Raw genomic sequence first — 20,459 nt, forward strand, 5'->3', positions numbered from 1 at the left:
TGATGAAATCCCAAAAGTTCATTTTTGCTTTTGTTTTCTTTGCCCTGATATGTCTGGTAAGAAGCTGCTCTGGCTGAGGTTAAAAGGTTGCTGCCTGTTTTCTCCTCTATGATTCTGATGGTTTCCTGTCTCACATTTAGGCCTCTCATCCATTTTGACTTTCGTTTTGTGTACGGTGTTAAGAAAGTGGTCCAGTTTCATTCTTCTACAAGTTACCACCCAGTTTTCCCAACACCATTTGCTGAAGAAATTATCTTTTTCCATTGGAAATTCTTTCCTGCTTAAAGATGAGTTGACCATAGAGCTGTGGGTCCATTTCCAAATTTTCTATTTTATTCCACTGATCTATGTGTCTGTTTTTGTGCCAAGTACCATACTGTCTTGATGACTACAGCTTTGTAATATAACTTAAAATTCAGAATCATGGTGCTTCCAGTTTTGCTTTTTGTTTTCAGGATTGCTTTGCTATTCAGGGTCTTTGTGGTTCCATACAAATTTCAGAGAGTTTAGAGTTGTTTTAGCTCTGTGAAAAATACTGGTGGTATTTTGATAGGGATTGCATTAAATGTGTAGATTGCTTTGGGTAGTATAGACATTTTAACAATGTTTATTCTTCCAATCCATAAGCATGGAATAGTGCTTCAATTTCTTTGTGTCCTCTTATATTTCTTTTATAAGTATTCTACAGATTTCAGAGTACAGATCTTTTACTTCTTTAAGTTTATTCCTAAGCATCTTATTGATTTTGGTACAGTTGTAAAGGAGACTAATTCCTTGATTTCTTTTTCTGCTCCTTCGTTATTGGTGTATAGAAATGCAACAGATATCTGCATGTCAATTTTATATCCTGAGATCTTGTTGAATTCATGGCTTAGTGCTAGCAGCTTATTGGTGGAGTCTTTCTGGTTTTCTACATAGAGTACTGTCATCAGCAAATGGTGAAAGTTTGACTTCCTTCTTGCCAATTTGTTGGCTGTTCTTTTTGTTGTCTGATTGCAGAGGCTAAGACTTCCCATACTATGTTATATGTTAATGGTGAAAATGGACATGCTTGTTCCAAACCAGCCAGTGCCAGGGTTTGCTGTTCTCAGCCAACGTTTTTATTCCTATACTGGTGACAGTGCAGCTGTATGGCGCTTGTCCAGTCTTTTGCCCATGGGTAGGCCAAACTGCCTCTACCAAATGCACTCCAAGCATGGGAACTGCTTCTTTCCATGTGACAAAAGGGATCCTCAGACTTCGTTTGGCCATACCTGAGTCTCTACCCTGCTTTCTTGCCACAGCACGATCAGGTGCTTAACCCTGAAACTTCAGACTCTGTGCTCCACTATAAAAAAAACTGGTGGCATTGAAATCTTCTCCTTTCCCCTTGTCAATGGTTTTGAGGAACGGGTTTTTTTTGTGCAGTTCCCTGTGCGTGTTTTCACTTTGTTTTCTTCACTCTTAGCTCACCTCTTTCCAATTGGGATCCCTCCCTACCACAGAGCTCTAAGCTCTTTTCTCCCACAAATCAATCTGCAGTTATCTTCTACAGGTCATGTTTTATTTGCAGATTTTCAGCTTTGCTCTCTAAGACTTCAGAATGACTTCTTAGGTGTTCAGAATGATTTGATATTTATCTAGCTGATTGGGGGAGGAGGCAAGCTTAGAATTGCCCTACTCCTCTGCCATCTTAACCCCCCTCTTGAGGCCTAGCATTTGTACATCAGAATAGTTTTGATAATTTGTAAGGCCCAGAAAGACTGATTCTTCTTAGGAGACAAAATATGAAATGAAATAGTTCAACATGTAAAGGTACAGCTACTGTGAATCTATGAGTGCTTAAAATAACAACAGTGAATGAACCATAAAACAGGCTATGAAATAAGACTAGAAAAAGGATGTTCTCCCACCTTTTCTAAGGGAAGTTTGTAAGACAGATCCTCTAGTAGCACAAGTCTTTTTTTCTCCATCCATCCCTCGTGCCTAAGATTCAGGTAACTGATATAACCCCCAACTCTGCTAATACAAGAGTAATTTGGGGTTCTGAAGGCTCTCGGCACCAACTGGATACCATCTCAGACAGGAGCACCTCATGAAGCTACTAAGGAAGAGAGTAGAAGAAATGGGAAACATTACTCACCACCAGCAATGAAGAGTAGGCAGTCAGGATCCCAAGTAAACTCAGCAAAACAATGGACCAAAAGAACCAGTATCCTGTACCTAGAAAAATGACCCTGCAAAAATGTGTTTCAATCCTTAAAATATAGCAGAAATTAGTGGCGTCTCTGTCAAGGGTAGGGAACAAGACTGGATAGATGAGGCCTAAGAAAATGGAAGGAGATAAGAGAAGCAATCTGAGAAGAGATCTGTGTAGAGATAAATGAAAAGTTTTAGCTTTATCCTATAGGCAACTGGGTACTTTAGCAGGGTTCTGTGTAAGTGGTATGATTTTTTTAAGTTATTTAGAATATATATTAAAAAATTACATCTTCTTTTTAAGAAACAATACAAAAATTCTGCAATTGCAGAAGAGAAAAAGCCATCCATTAGTTCACCACCTTAATAAAATTAATATTTTCCATTTTGGCAGGTTTGTTGTCCATTTGCATGTATGTTTTCATATATAGTTACAATCACAGCCACCATATAAATTGCCCTATGCGAGAGCTAAGAGATTTAGGCCCTTTAAAAATAGTTCAAATGTGTTCTATTCCTAAAGTATGTTATGAAAGAAAGCTGCTAATAATATGCTAAGAGAAACAGTGTTATACTGGTCTATGTATTATATATCAAATAATGTGGATTCATTTCCAGTTAACAGGAATTACCTTCTCTTCATATAAAACCTGGAGAAGTTCTATTTTAAGAATACAAAATTTGGATCAGTGACCATATAACCACATTAAAAACAAGAAAGGAAATTCTCTCTCCTCACAGGCTATAAGACACTACAAGAAGAATGGAACAGGCAAGCAGCCATACTGGAGAGAGCTATCCCAAATCAAGACACTGGGAATAGTATTCTGTAGAAGATGAACTCACAACCAGAAATCTGAAAGCTTCAAATAATGTCAGAACATGGACCCAATAAAGCCAACAAATAGAAAACTTGCACCTAAGAAAATATAATAGCACAATTAGAAAAGAATCACAAAGTAAATATATTTAAGATGTTTAGAGAAATAAAGGAAGAACTAACATTGATGTAACAAGAATATGATGCTTTGGGTTTTTTTTTAAGATTTTATTTTTTACCTTAAAATTTTTTTTAAAGTTCATGTATTTTTGAAGGAGAGAGAGAGACGGAACATGAGCAGGGAAGGGGCAGAGAGAGAGAGGGAGACACAGAATCTGAAGCAGGCTCCAAGCTCCAGACTGTTAGCATAGAGCCCAATGTGGGGCTTGAACTCATGAACTGTGAGATCATGACCTGTGTTGAAGCTGGATAGTGAACCAAGTGAGCCACCCAGGCATCCCAAAAAGATTATAAGTAATCTCTACACCCAAACCGGGGCTTGAACTTACAACCCCAAGATCAAGAGTCACATGTTCTACTGAGTGAGCCAGCCAGGTGCCCCAAGAATATGATGTTTTAGTATGAGCACAGAGATAATTAAAACAAATAAAGTTCTTGGGGAGAAAATGAAAGGTGGACTTAATATGAGTCTAGATACAGCCAAAGGATTAATGAAACAGCTTAACCAAGAAATGACACTGACTTTACTTTCAAGTGAGAATGCAAAGTTAAGATTTGCCATTTAATGGCACATCTACCTTTTCTAATCATTTCTCTGGCTACATGAGATTTTTTTTTTTACTTCCTTTCAACCTTTTGTATATTCAATCACACATAAATATTATTAGTTCAATCCATCTGCTGTGAACCTCAGGCAAAGAAGAGCTGTGGTTTTATTTCTCTCTACCTTTTCTACCTCTTCCTGTCCCATTCATCTGTACTCACCCTCCGTGGTGGTGTGTGCATGTGGTGCGGGTAAATAACAAAAGGGAGTGAGAAGAATGAAAGGAGTTAGCTTAAGTGACTGCCTACACATCAGTGGGAATTTAAAAAGGAAGTCTTTCCTGATCACCACTCCTTTAACCTGGGAATATACAGTTGCTGGGAATACACAGTGGGCTCACTCCACATGGATTGTCCAATGCAGGCTTCTGACTTAGTATTCTCAAGCATTTTTCTCCCTGCTCTGGGCCATTTGTTTTATATCCCCTTAGCAGCATAATCGCATTCCCTTTTTGGATGAAGGCCTTCTCATTCAATAGAGAAAGCCTCTTTAGGGCAGCCAAATCAATGCAACTTCCTCACCCAAATCCACATTTGCTGCACTAATGCTTAGAGAGACCTTCCAGGATCCCTTCTCTGCTTTCCCACAGCTGCAAGATGCAGCTTTCTTGAATCTTCCCCAAATACATTTCCTACATACCACAATGCTTTATAAGAGTACCACCAATTAACTGTCACCTGACAATATCTGAGAGTAATTCTGAGGGGAAAAAAGACACATTGTGGTGAGGCATTAGGAACTTTCACTAACATAAGAAATGGGAAGACACGTCTAACCCTACAACACATATGGGGGGGAAAAGGGAAGTGATAGCCACCCCATCAAAAATTCTGCTCTACCTCTCTCTAGCTAAAGGTAACAACAACAACAACAAAATCTGAATGATATGTTCTTTGAAATGTAAATGAAGGCATCAGGGAGCCAATAAGCAGTGAAGAACTATGGAACCAAGTTCCAAGTAAGAGAGGAAAAGCCACATATATAACTTGTCATTTGGGTGGTTTTTCTCTAGAAGAAGTGACTGAGATAGAGGAAGGAGGGCTTCTTGTATCTTGCAGGCCTAGGAGGACAAAAAAATGGGAAGAGTCATCTGATAAGCACTACAAACTTTAAGACTTTTTAGGGCTAAATCCTAGGAGTAAGCACAAACTATAAATAGACTGCTTCCGGGGGACTGAATCATAGCTTTGAACAATTCAAATACATAATACTGGATTAAGGTCAACATGATTTGCTAATACACTAGGTATCTGTCAGAGTAACTGAGAGGACATAATGTAATTCAAGGTCTCAAATTACCTATACAACTTTTTATTTACAATACTGCACTCAAGCAAAACAATCAGGTATGCTAGGATAGGAGACCACGTTAGTGAATGCCTAAAGAGACAACAATATTAAATGATCTTCAGCGTATCTAGGTAAGAAACGTATTAGACACAGTTTTCTAAATAAATATCCTGAAAATGTTTAGACTGTGACAAAATTAAGAATTTCAGTATAGCACTATTTAAAAGGAGACCAATTAAAAAAATAAAAGAATTTGTTAAACAAAGAATAGGTCAGGAAAAAAAATATCAAGAATGAAACAGAGTTGCATGAACAAATATACAAAAAATACAGAAAAGTAAGACACTTGGGGATAAATAAAGAAGGCCTAATATATATAAAATTGAAGTTCCAAAGGTAGAGGTGATAAAAAATTGAGTAAAAACAAGATCTGAAAAAAGAGTGGCTGAGAACTTTTCCAAAATGGTTAAAATATTTTATTGGTCTGGGATCAGTCTATAAAGGATGTATTGTAGGGATCAGACCTTATGCTGTTATAGAAGTCACTGGAGAAGGCTATTATATAAGTCTGTCACATCTGCTCTGAAATTTGGCCAAAAGTTGCTAGAACTCAGGCCAGCAGCTGGGAAGGAAAAATGAACCTGACATATGAGAGAACTAAAATCTATATGAGCAACTGGAACCCACAAGAACAAACTAAAACACATGAGGGTGGACTGAAACCAACGAGGACACACATAAATAGTGGAACCTGTGTCTATCATTGGGTCAAGCATTTAGCTAAGCCAGTCCATGGAACTGCTGCCTCAACATCCACTTGGGCCAAGTGATCTGCAAGGGACTTAAGCTGACATTAGCCCCTCAGAGAAGCACACATCCCAGATAGCCTCCCACAGTCACAAGCAAATATGAATTCCTGAGAGGACTCCTCCAACAGCCGTGGGGGTCAAGTCTCCTCTGCTCCCTGGCATCCGTATGCCTTATGTGCATGCCCCTTAGATAAGACTCTCATGGGGCTTACGAACCCCTTGCTCTTTTAGTTTGAATTGACCAATTGGGCCCTAACCGAGGAACCCCAAAACATTCCACCCAAGGACCCTAATAAAGGCATGTGCCCCAGGTCATGCCTCTCTGTTTAAACTCTTGACCTTCCATGTGCCCCCCTGAGGTGTGCCAGGTACATCCTCCAGTACCTATAAGTAATAAACTTCTCTCTTTTCTCTTGTGGTCTCTTGTTGAAACACCACTCACTACTGTGGTTCTGTAGTTGCCTTGACTCATCATCCAGCACCCTGTGCTCCACATAAAAAAATGTTAATTTAGCAAAATTATAACACACTGCCTCCAACCTTGAGAAGAGTGACCTATAGAAAAAGTTGGTGCCTTTTGTCATTGAGCTGCATACTTATGTGGGCTAGGACATGGAAAAACTAAAAAAGAGGTGGCAGGATCAGGGAGTATGTAGGCCAAGGTGCCACCCCATGCCCCAGCATGAAGGCTGCCATAATGCCTGGGCACATCACTGATCTTCAGAGTATAAAACAATGGCTATTGATTCACTTCCCACATCTAAATTTTAGGCAGCTTTCTCTTGTACCTAATCCTAACCCAATCCTATAATGGGAAAAAAATTCTTAGAATTCTTAGAAAATAGTTTCAGTTCAGCTGGCCCAGATAGTATAATATCACGATGCACTCATGGTCAACTTGATATCCATACACCTCTCTACTAACTACCCTTATTTTCTAATATGATGCAATTATCTCAAAAAGAACCAAAAATACACCAATCCTCTCTCCAAAAGAGGTTAGAGTTCTTACCAGTAGGTGATGGTTATACCTCTAATTTAAGTATTGATAAATTTGGTTAACTACTTCTAGCGCACCCTCTTTTGAAAGAGGAGAAAAATGTGTGTGTATAAATATGTGCATATATATACACACACACACACACACACACATACACACATACACACATATTGAAGGAGGGAAGGAGAGAGGAGTAAGCAGAATTCCTGCCCCCACGAATTCTATCCTCTGGTGTCACACCAGTGATGATGTTAATATTAAACAGTAAAAGGAACTTTGCAGATGTAATTAAGATTACTAACAGCTGACTTTAGGGAGATTAATATGTGGATTATCTGGGTAAATCCAGTGTTATCACATGAACTCTTAAAATAAGAAGAAGGGAGCATAAGAGAAGGTAAGATAAATGAGAAAGAAGAACTAGAAATTTGAAGTTTGAGAGGACTTGACACAGTTCTTAACTCTGAAGATAGAGAAGGCCACAAGCTAAAGAATGCACGGACTTCTAGAAGGTGAGAACAACTTCCATCTGACAGCTACCAAAGAAAGGGCACTTCATTCCTACAATGAGAAATACATAGATTCTGCCAACACCTGAATAAACCAAGAAGGGGATTCTCACCCAGTCTACAGATAAATGCTCAGACCAGCTAGCACCTTGATTTCAGCATTATGAGATTCTAAGCAGAGTACCCAGCTGAGCATGACTGACTTCTGAACTACAGAACTGTGAGATAATAAATGGATATTGTTTTAGGCCACACAATTTGCAGCAATTTGCTATAGTAACGATGGAAAACTGCCCATAAAACTTACTTGTGCCATTAGAACCTATGGGAACTCACTCATACATACAACTTCTATTTGATAATGGACTATTTAGTGAGAATTCTGCTTGATGCTGAATATGTTTATTCCAACTATGCATTCCAGAACTAGAGAAATAACCATAGAGTGTGACTGGGGAAGTACTAGACCTACTGTGGAAATGGACCTGGGCTGGGAGGAGGGGCCAAGATGGCAGAACAGCATGGAACTTTTTTCTGCCTCTCTCATTCCTGAAATACAGCTAGGTCAACACCAAACCATCCTGCATACCTAAAAAACTGATCTGAGGATTAACACAACAATCTGCACAACTTGAACCACAAAACTCAACAGGTACATGGTGTGGAGAGGTGAACTGGGGGAGACAGAACCTGCAGAGGGTAGGGAGCTGTGTTTGCTTGAGGAGAAAGGAGGGAGACAGGGGAGAGAGTACTGGAAAAGTACTTCCCGTCCATCCCGACAACGAAAGCAGCTGGAGAGAAAGAGTGGCCAGAACAAAAAAGAAAGGAGAAAGGGACTGAACAAAAAAGGGAGAAAGGAGAGGGTTTAAATTCCATTAAGACGCTATAAACAGGGGAGTGCCAAGTTTGAAACGGTGCAGCTCAGTACCTGGCAGAACTCTAGTGGGAAGGGTGAATCCCCAGAAAGAGACAGTGAGGTCCGAGGGGGTCCTCAGGCCACAGTGACACATGAAAAAATGCTCAACATCACTCATCATCAGGGAAATATAAATTAAAAGCACAATGAGATACCACTCACACCAGTCAAAATGGCTAACATTAACAACTCAGGCAACAACAGATGTTGCCAAGGATGTGGAGAAAGAGGATCTTCTTTTGTGCTGCTGGTGGCAATGCAAACTGGTGCAGCCACTGGAAAACAATATGGAGGTTCCCCCCAAAAAACTAAAAATAGAACTACCCTATGACCCAGCAATTGGACTAGTAGGTATTTACCAAAGGGATAAAGGTATTCTGTTTTGAAGGGGCACGTGCACCCTAATGTTTATAGCAGTGCTATCGACAACAGCCAAAGTATGAAAAGAGCCCAAAGTTCATCACTAGATGAATGGACAAAGAAGATGTGGTGTATGTATGTATGTGTGTGTGTATATATATATATATATATATATATATATATATATATATATGTGTGTGTGTGTGTGTGTATATATATATATATATATATATACACACACACATACATACACAGTGGAGTGTTACTCAGCAATCAAAAAGAATGAAATCTTGCTATTTGCAACTACGTGGATGGAAGCTAAGCAAAACTAGCCAGTCAGAGAAAGACAAATATCATATGACTTCACTCATATCAGGAATTTAAGGTACAAACAGACGAACATAAGAGACTTAGAAATAATATAAAAACAAGAAGGGGGACAATATAGAAAAGCCTCTTAAATACAGAGAACAAACAGAGGGTTGCTGGAGAGGCTGTGGGTGGCAGGGTGGGCTAAATGGTAAGGGACATTAGGGAGGACACTTGTTAGGACAAGCACTGGGTGTTATACATAGGGGATGAGTCACTGGAATCTACCCCGAAATCATTATAGCACTATATGCTAACTAATTTGGATGTAAATAAATAAATAAGTGGACCTGAGCCAAGTGCCATCTGTTACCTATCATCCAAAAAAGAAAGCCTTATTCTGGCTAGTGAGTCACAGTGGTGTTTTTATATCTCCAGAAATTTATGTCAGTTCAGTGTCAGTGTTCATTAATTCCCCAAAAGTACAACCACCAATGTATAACCACACTGATAAATGGCCAGAGATTCTCTGGGGGAAAAACTAGGAAGAAGACTGACAGGAGGAAAAAATACTTTTGGTCATGTAGCAAGGTCCTTCTGAAGGTCTTCTCTTCATTCAAGGACCAATTTACTTGGTAAATGAATAAAACTGAGAGCAGGCAAACAACAGAAAAGATGAACAAAACTGAAAGTTGAATCTTTGAAAAGATAAACAAAATCAACACACCTTTAGCAAGACTAACCAAGGAATAAAGACAGGACCCAAATAAATAAAATTATAAACGAAAGGGAGACATTCCAACCAATACCACAGAAATGAGAAAGATCGTAAGAGACTGCTACGAACAACTATATGCCAACAAACTAGACAGCCTAGAAGAAATGGATAAATTCCTAGAAACATGCAATCGACCAAGAATGAATCATGAAGAAACAGAAAATCTGAACAAATCAATACTGAATGAGGAGACTGAATTAGTGATCAAAAATCTTCCAATAAAATAAATCTTGGGACCAAGACTGTTTCACTGGTGAATTTTACCAAATATTTAAAGAATTAATACTGATCCTCTCAAACTTTTCCCAAAACTGAAGAGGAAAGAACACTTTCAAACTCATTTTACAAAGCCAGAATTACCCTGATACCAAAGCCATATAAAAAACACTACAAGAAAAGAAAACTACAGGCTGATATCCCTGATGAATATAGACACAGGAATTCATAATGAAATAGCAAGCCAAATTTAATAGCACATTACATATATCATACACCATCATCAAATGAGATTCATCCCAGTGATGCAAGGATGGTTCAATATATACAAATCAATAAATGTGATATATTACATTAATAGGATGAAAGACAAAAATCATATGATCATCTCTACAAATGAAAAAAAGAATTTAACAAAATTCAACACCCACTCATGACAAAAATTCTCAATGGGAAAAACCAAGAAATAAACTCTTAACTACAGAGAACTGATGGTACCAGAGAGGAAGGAGGAGGGGAATCAGTTAAATAGGTGATAGGGATTAAGGAGGGAACTTGTGATGAGCACCACTGTATGGAAGTATTAAATTGCTAAATTCTACACCTGAAACTAAATTTACACTGTATACTAACTAACTGGAATTTAAATAAAAACTTGAAAAGAAAAAACACTCTCAACAAATAAAATACAGGAAGAATATACTTCTGTATAATAAAGGACACATATGACAAGCCCACAGTGAGTATCTTACTCAATTGTGAAAGGTTGAAAACCTTTCCTCTAAGATCAAGAACAAGACAAGGTACACACTCTCACTATTCCCATTCAACATAGTACTGGAAGTCCTAGCCAGAGCAATCAGGCAGGAAAAAAAGATAAAAGGCATCAGAGTTGGAAAGGAGGAAGTACAACTGTCTCTTTTTGGAGATTACATGATTTTTATAAGTCCTAAAGACTCCACCAAAAACAGTTAAATATAATTAACAAATTCAGTTAAGTTATAGGATACAACATCAATATACACAAAAAACCGATACCATTACTGAACACTAATAATGAATTATCTGAAAAAGTAAGGAAAAAATCCCATTTACATTAGTATCAACAATAAAATACTTAGGAATAAATTTAACCAATGAGGTGAAAGATCTATGTATCAAAAAAGACACTGATGAAAGAAAGTGGAGACACAAATAAATGGAAAGATACCTCATGTTCATGATTAGAGGAATGTTATTAAAATATTTCCGTATTACCCAAAGCCATCTACAGATTCAGTTCAATCCCTATCAAAATTCCAAAGGCATTTTTCATAGAAAACAATCCTAAAATGTTAGAGAAACCACAAAAGACCATGGATAGCCAAAACAATCTGGTGAAAGAACAAAGCTGGAGGCATGATACTCCCTAATTTCAACCTGTATTACAAAGCCACAGTAATCAAAACAGTGTGGTACTGGCAGTAAAAAATAGACACATGGATCAATGGGACAGAATAAAGAACCCAGAAATAAAACCACGGTCAATTAGTTTACGGCAAAGATACCAAAAACCAAGAATACAACAATGGGAAAAGGGCAGTGTCTTCAATGAACAGTGCTGGGAAAACTGACAGCCACATGCAAAGGAATAAAACTGGACCCCTCTGCTATACCATACACAAAGATCAACTCAAAATGGATTATGAAAGATAATAATGTAAAACTTGAAATTACAAAACTCCTAAAAGAAAACATAAGCAGTAAGCTCCTTGACATCCATCTTGGTGATAATTAGATTTGACACCAAAAACCAAATGCAACAGAACCAACAACCGGGACTATACCAAACTAAAAAGCTTCTGCCCAGCAAAGGAACACATTCTTCAGATTTCATTTTCATGAAAAGGAAAAGGCAACTATTGAAAGGGAGGAAGTATTTGCAAATCATATAACTGATTAAGGAGTTAATATCCAGTATACATAAAGAACCCATACAATTCAATAGCAAATAAATAATCCAAGTAGAAATGAGCAGAGGATCTAAACAGAAATTTTTCCGAAGAGGCCATACAGACCAGCAGATACATTTAAGGTGCACAGAAGTTAGAGCATAGGGAATACAGTCAACGGTATTGTAACAGCATCGTATTGTGACAGATGGTAGCTATACTTGCAGTGAGCACAGCATACAGAATTATCCAACCACTATATTGTACACTTCAAACTAATGTGTGTCAACTATACGTTGATAAAACAAACCAAAAAAAAAAAACAGTGGATAGAAGAAAGAAGAATATGTGACAAGATGGGGGGAAATATGTTTATATGAATGTAGGGGCTATTAATACAAAATTGTATACAGGCATGGACATTTTTCCTGAAGAGAAAGAAGAGAAGTCTATTACAACACTTTTTGTTTATTATTTTACAGTTTATGAACAGTATTTACATGAGATTCTCCCTCAAAAGTCTCATGAGGTGGATAGACCTAGAGTTTGTTCTCTCTCTCTCTCTCACACACACACTTACTCACACACACACACACGCACGCATGCACACACAGAAGCACAAATGTGCACATGCACAAAGAATGAATACGCACAAATACATACACACACCCATGGTAAAATACATGCATGAGGTGAATTTCAACCTTTATTGTGATCATAACGGATCCTTATCAAATGTAATAACTGGTTATTTTATTATTAACTTTTTTACATTTATTTTTGAGAGACAGAGAGAGACAGAGCATGAACAGGGGAGGGACAGAGAAAAAGGGAGACACAAAATCCAAAGCAGGTTCCAGGCTTTGAGTTAGCGGTCAGCACAGAGACCGACGCGGCTTTTGCCAGTGTCAATTTTCTGACTTTAATATTACGTAATAGTTTAACAAGATGTTAATACTGGGTGAAGCTAGGTAAAGGGTGCATGGGGCCTCCTTGTACTTTCTTTACGATTTCCTGCGAATCTATAATCACTTTCTAATATTTTTTAAAGTCCGAGAATCCAAACTAAAATATGATAGCACACTGGTACTCATGAAAGAGAGAGCAGGTAGGGAAGAGGAAGGCAGAAGAAAGATAAACTAAAAGCACGAGAAATTTAAAAATAAGTCATACAAATGGGACTATATCAAACTAAAAATCTTCTGCCTAGCAAAGGAAACCATCAACAAAATGAAAAGGCAACCTATCAAAAGAAAGAAAATATTTGCAAATCATGTATCTGATTAAGTGGTTAATACCTAAAATATATAAAGAACTCCTACAACTCAATAGTAAATAAACAATGCAGTTTAAAATGGGCAGAGGATCTGAATAGACATTTTCCCAAAGAAGACATTCAGGGCAAAACTACACCACAAATCATCAGGGAAATGCAAATCAAAACCATAAAGAGATATCACTTGACAACTGTTAGAATGGCTATTATCAAAAAGCCAAGAATAACAAATGTTAGTAAGAGAGTGGAGAAAAGGGAACTTTTCTGAATATAAACTGGTGCAGCCACTATCAAAAACAGTATGGAGGTTCCTCAAAAAATTGAAAATAAAACTACCATGTGACCTATCAATTCCACTTTGGGATATTTATCCAAAGAAAATAAAAACACTAAGTAAAGAAGATATATGCTCCCCCATGTGCAGGGCAGCGTGATTCATAACAGCCAAGACACGGAGACAGCCTAAGTGTCCATCAATGTATCCGTAAAGGAAAATGTGGCATACCTACCCAATGAAGTATTCTTCAGCCATAAAACAAAGAATGAAAGCTTGCTATTTGCAACAACATGAGAGACCTTGAGAGTATTATAAGTGAAGTAAGTCAGAGAAAGACAAATACCATATGGTCCCACTTATACGTGTAATCTAAAAACAAAACAAAACAAACAAAACAAAAACCAAGCTCATAGATAAAGAGAACAGACTGGCGGCTGACAGAGGCAGGGCATGGTAGGTAGAGAAAATGGGTGAAGGGAGTCAAGAGGTACAAATTCCAGTAATAAAATAAATCAGTCATGGGAGTGTACAGCATGGTAACTATAGTTAATATTAATTGTATTGTACATTTGACCATTGCTAAGAGAGTAAATCTTAAAAATTCTCATCATAAGAAAAAAATATTTGCAACTATGGCAGATATAAACTAGACTTATATGATCATTTTGTGAGATATACAAATATGAAATAATTATGTGATACATCAAAAACTAACATAATGTTGTGCATGAATTATATCTCAAAAAAAGTGTTGGTGAGGATATAGAGAAAGGAGAGCTTTGTGTACTATTGGTGGGAACAGAAATTGGTACAGTCACTGTGGAAAACAGTACGAAGGTTCCTCAAAAAATTAAGAACAGAGGGCCGCCTAGTGTCTCAGTCAGTTAAGCATCTGACTTTGGCTCTGGTCATGATCTCACGGTTCACAAGTTTGAGGCCCACATCTGGCTCAGGGCTGACAGCTCAGAGTGTGGAGCTGCTTCAGATTCTGTGTCTCCCTCTCTGTGACCCTCCCCCACTTGCACGCACATGCGAGCGTGCTCTCTCTCTCTCAAAAATAAACTTTAAAAAACATTAAAAAATTAAAGAAAATTAAGAATAGTGCTACCATATGATCCAGTAATCCCACTCCCAGGTATTTATCAAAGGAAATGAAAACACTAACTTGAAAAGATATATAACCTCCATATTCATTGCAGTGTTATTTACAATAGCAAGACATGGAAACAGCCTAAGTGTCTACTGGTCGATGAATGGAGAAACAATGTGTGTATGTGTGTATATGTGTGTGTGTGTGTGTGTGTGTGTGTGTGTGTGTGTGTGTGAGTGTGTGTGTATATTCAGCCATAAAAAAGAGGAAATCCTACCATTGTGGCAACATGGATAATCCTTGAGGGCATTATGCTAAGTGAATAAGTCAGAGAAAAGACAAATACCATATGTTTTCATTTATATGAAATCTTAACCAAAAAAAGAAATAACTAAACTAAATGTACAGATACAGAAAACAGATTGGTGGTTTCCAGAGGCAGGGGGTGAAGGTGAAGGTGGACAAAAAGGTGCAAACTTCCAGTTATATATGTATATAGAGTCTTGATGTAATGTATGGCATAGTAAGTGTAATTAATGACACTATATTATATATTTGAAAGTTGCTAAGAGACTAGAGCTTAAATGTTTCCATTACAAAAAAATGTTAACTAGATTTAAACTAGTTTACACTAAAATTAGATTTACACTAGTTTACTAGTTTACAACTAAAAACTAGTTTAAATTGAAACTAGAAATTGTAATGATGTATTGATGGATGTTAACTAAATTTAATACGGTGATCATTTTGCAATATATACAAATATCAAATCATTAGTACATCTGGAACTAATAAAATGTTGTATGTCAATATCTCAATAAAACATTTTTTAACTGGGGGAAATTTTCTAAACATAAGAAATGAAACAGTTTGTATTTCAAGTGCTTTTTAGTAACTTAGAACTGATCCATAAATAAAACAAGCATGTAAACTGATAAGAAAACTCACTAAAAATCCCACAATAGGCAAGAAAACTAAAAAGAATATAAATTAAACTATTTTAACACTTATTCAATGATAAAAAGAAAACAAATTCTATCTAGAAAATTAATAAAAATTATTCAAAATCAGAACAGTTCATGCTGTCAATGGCAGGTTAAAACAGAAACTCTCATATACTTGTTATGCCTAACAATCACTACAGCCTTTTGAGAAAGTACTTCAGCAACAGGCATGATGAGTTTTACAAGTGTCTTTTCTTCTTGACTTAGTAACACTGCTTGCAGGGCTCTAAGATCTAAGTCAGAATATAAAGCTTTCTCTGCACTCTTATTTTATAAAAAAAAGAAAATTGGAAACACTCCTAATGCACAACAATAAAAAGTGGTTAAGTGTATTTCATCTTCATGTCATGAAATACTTTAAAATCATCTTAAACGATGTTCAGTTTTTAATAATTAGTCAAAATGTAACTGTAATGATAAGAAAAAGCAAAATTATATATATATGTATGGTATTCGTGCAATACAAAAATAAGCGTAAAACAAAAGGCTATAAAATATCACTCAAGAATAAGACTATGCCAATTTTTATATTTTCTAATTTTCTACATTTAAAACAAATCATATTTTACTTCTACAGAGATAAAACTAAATGGTATTCCATTTTTTTAAAAAGCCTCATATCCAAACATCCCCCCTCCCCCAAATGCCAAATAATGGATAAGATCCTTCAAGCCAGAGAAACTGGAAGAGCTGGGAGCAGTTCAGGATGAAGAATGTGGCCATGAAAGGGTGCCAAGAAGGACCCACTACTATGTTCAGAGTCCTAGGAAGCCCCCTAAGGACAGAAGGTAAGAGGCAGAGGCCAAGGTAAGGCAGAGTACATGAGGGTTGGTAGACAGAGATCATCAAGACCATGTAGGCATCAGCAACCCAGACAAAAAGACTGAGGAACAAGGTGTCAGAGAATCATCTGAATAAATACTGGGGATACTGGAAAAACAGAAAAAACTTCTCACTGAGCCAGATTTGGTCTAAATGTGAGAGTGAGCAGAGGTGGAAAGGAAACGTAGTAAGTGAGGGTGCTGAGCATTCTTCCTCCATCCCAGAGTTAGGCTCTCATCCACCCACTGTGGAAAGCCCCATTTTGTCCATCCTCCCTCCTTTGCCACTAAATTTTTTCATCCTGAGATTCAATTCTGGAGGTCAGCAAACCAACAAGTCTCTATACAAAGGAAAATACAAAACATGAAACTCACCAGTCAAAGCCAAAGTATTCATTTGAAGTTTCTATCCAGACGAACAGCAAAACCACAGACAAGAGAAATGAAATAATCAGGCACAGGTAAAACATACACTCTTTCTGGGAAGAGAAAGAAAGAAGTATAAATTAGATACATTTATCCATGTCACCTCACCAGTACCTGTATATACTTGTCAAAGTTCTGTATAGTTGCAGTTCATTATCCTGTGGAGACTGGAGTGACCACAGTATTCTCTTTACTACTGTGGAATTTTGTATAAGCCTATTTCTAACATTTATTACACATAACTGCAATTACACACTTCTAAGTCTGTATCTGGTGAGACGGTTTCTTCCTTGAGGGAAAGGAACTGCTGTTACACACCTCTACCCTACCAGCACCTACCACAGCTCCTTCAGTGTCGCTGGTTCTTAATCATCTGTTGCATTTATCCCTCTTCATCTACCAAATGTTTGTTTGGTGACTCACTCATCAAGTAATTCATTCACTCATCACTCATTCACTGGTTCATTTAGTCACTTATTTCCCCAAATTTGGGGGATAGAGGACACGTTAGGAAATAAGGCTTTTTTTTTTGAGTAGCTTCTTTGTGCTAGTACAATGCTAGAAATTTCACAAAGTACTTTCATTTGTTTAACATTTCGATGACAGCGATTTAAGTTAGGTATTGTTAACCTCCTTTTGCAGAAGAACTAAAACTCAGAGAGGTAAAGTAATTGACTCAAGGTCACATACCCAAGAAGTGACAGAGTCAGTGCCTAGACCTCTGAGCCTAAAGCCAGGATGGAGGATATCTTTACAGAGGAGGCATTTAAACAGCCCTGAAGACAATCCCCTACGTTGAAAGTCACATCACAAACCAGCCATACCAGAGGTTGCCAAGTCCCTCCTAGGAATATTAGGTTTGGGTTGCTACCTGAGTTATAATCTTAACCATTATGTATCACATGAATAAGAAATGTTGCCTTTAATCTGTAATCTTTAATCTGGACAAAATGATCCCTGCCCTGTCTAGATTATGGTATTATTGTGAAAAGTAAAAATAAAGAAATTAAATGAAAAACGTAGAAACTGTATTCCAAAAAGATGAGAGATCTTACAGCTATCAAGGTATACTCTGAGTTTAGGAGGATGAAGAGAACAGGATCTTTGACTCAGGTCTTATACTCATTCTCTACTAAATCTCGTGTGGAGCTTTAAAAATATCTATCAGATAATGTCATTCCCCTGCTCAAAACCCACCAGAGCATTCAAACTGCCCATGAGATCCTCCATGGTCAACCCATCTGTCCTTGACCTCATTCCGTTCTATACACTCCATCTCTGACCTCCAGCCACACTGGCCTTCTTTCTGTCTCCAGAAGAGGACCAAATGTGTTTCTCCTTCAAGAGCTTCATACTTTCTGGTCCTTTTGCCTAGAAAACTTTTGCCTCAAGTTGTTTACGTGGCTGACTCTACCTCTCTATTTCGGAGATAGCGCAATGACATTTTTTCAAAGAGGTCTTCTCTAACCACTCTCTCATCCCAGATTCTAACACATTTCCCTATTTATTATCTTCAAAGCTCTTATTATCTGAAATACCTTTCTTCATTTATGGTCTACTAACTAATGCAACCCCCTAGATTGTAAGCTGCAGGAGGGCTGAGGCCTTAGTTGTCTTATTCACTGTGGGACATCGTAAATGTTCCACAAACTGGTTTTTATTGAATAGATCCATTTCCTTATTTTATAATAGGTTCTCATTGTTGCCACTCTTGCACAATCATTTTCAAAGGCTCCCCACAGTTTACAAGGGAAAGTCCAAATACTTCAGCTTGACACAAAGATGTTTCGTAATTTGATCAAAATATTCCTTTCCAACCTTGCTTCCCATTGTTTTACACGTCCCTAATTCAACAATGTAACTCTGTTATTCCCTAAGCGCGCCGCTGTGCTTCTCTATCCCTTGACATCTGACCACCTCATTCCCTCTACCCATAATCCCTTGTACCAGTATTTTTATACACGATAGATCGGTTCCACAAGAAGAGTAATAAAATAGCTAACATTTATTGAGTGCTAATTGTGTGCCAACCACAATTCTAAGTGTTTCTCATATATTACCTCTTCCATCCCCACAACAGTACTCACAAACTCGCATTGGTGGGTACTGTTACCACCATCTCCAATATTATCATGAGGAATCTAAAGCACCAAATGTCAAGTAACTTGCCCAAAGGAACACAGTGGTAAAGCTCTAATTTGGAGATAGTCAGTGGTGAAGCCAGGTAGCCTTTCCCCAAAACACAAGATTTCAGTTCTTTCTTTTATTGTTTTTCTTTTCCTTTAATTCTTTTGTGTTTATTTATTTTTGAAGGACAGAGAGAGTGTGAGCAGGGGAGGAGCAGAGAGAGAAGGAGACACAGAATCCAAAGCAGGCTCCAGACTGCTTGAACCCACGAACCGTGAGATCATAACCTGAGCCGAAGTCAGATGCTTAACCAACTGAGCCACCCAGGAACCCCAAGATTTTCTTATGCTATATGCTATACTCCTTCCTCTGAGCAGAATGGAGCCTTGAGAATTATCTAGAGACCTTAGGAGTTATCTGGTTCAATTCTCTAGCTCTAGAGAGGCTCAGAGATCTCACATTGCCAGCCCAAGAGCAGAGCTGGAAATAGTATCCAAACATTCTCCTAGGCTCTAGTCCAGGCTGCCTCAAATGTCCTCCTTCCCATGAAGTTTCCCTGTCTCCTTCTTTTACTACACATTAACTCTCATAACTTACTACCTCATCCCTAGGTAATAAATATAGGCTGAATCAATTCTTCTCTTCTCCAGTTTATCATCACTACTCTAATTCAGGCCACCAACATCTCTTACCTTCAATACTGCTATTGCTTTCTCTTTGAAGGCAAAGACGTCTCCCTCCCTATTTTGTACTTTCCAATGCATTCTACACATGATCAAATAATAGTTCCAAAACATAGATGAAGCAACATCATTAGCTTAAAATTATTAGGGATTCTTTATCCCCTACATGGCAGAGGTCAAATTCTTCAAACCACAAATTCTTCAAAGCACCTGTCCCACCTCCCTCTCCATCTTTGTTTCCCACCACTTCTCCATTTGTATCCTCTGTTCCACCTAAAATTAAACCTTATACCAATGTCCCTTGATTCCTCTTATACCATTTCTCTGCCATTCCCTAATACTTACCCAATTCTTAATCTCCTTTCACCTTCTGTATAAAGCTGTTTTCAGCCCCTCCCTCGGCATATGGAAGCATGTATGCATACACACATACATGATACTCTCAGTATTTTTAATTTTTTATGTTTATTTTTGAGAGAGAGAATATGAGAATAAATATGAGCAGGGAGGGGCAGAGAGAGAGGGAGACAGAGAATCCTAAGTAGGCTTCAGGTTCTGAGCTGTCAGCACAGAGCCCAACATGGACCTTGACCCATGAGATGTGAAATCATGACCTGAGCCAGAGTCAGACACTGAAATAACCGACTGAGCCACCCAGGCATCCCAACACTCTCAGTATTTTGAGACTCCATGTGTGCTGGTCTTTTCCACCAGCAGACCATGAATTACTTGACAGCAAGAATCGTATCTAAGGCATTTCTGTTATTCCCAGTCACTAGTATATAAATTAGTGCTTAGAAGCTATAAGCTAGTATAGTATCTTGGAAGCAAAGATATAGGAGACAGAAGAACACT

At 37.8% G+C, this 20,459-nt stretch overlaps 1 protein-coding gene across 1 annotated transcript in view; it reads right to left on the reverse strand.

Annotated features, from left to right (window-relative positions):
- GDPD4 (glycerophosphodiester phosphodiesterase domain containing 4) overlaps positions 1-20,459 on the reverse strand; it is a 104,166-nt gene that overhangs the window by 69,792 nt on the left and 13,915 nt on the right. Inside the window, exons 3-4 of the mRNA XM_029957242.1 lie at positions 16,744-16,847; positions 2,123-2,216 (exon numbers count right to left, since the gene is read on the reverse strand). Coding sequence (XP_029813102.1) covers positions 2,123-2,216; positions 16,744-16,847 — 198 coding nt within the window. The remainder of the gene's footprint in view (positions 1-2,122; positions 2,217-16,743; positions 16,848-20,459) is intronic.

Source organism: Suricata suricatta, chromosome 11 (assembly GCF_006229205.1).
Source record: "Suricata suricatta isolate VVHF042 chromosome 11, meerkat_22Aug2017_6uvM2_HiC, whole genome shotgun sequence".
NCBI classification, from domain to species: Eukaryota; Metazoa; Chordata; class Mammalia; order Carnivora; family Herpestidae; genus Suricata; species Suricata suricatta.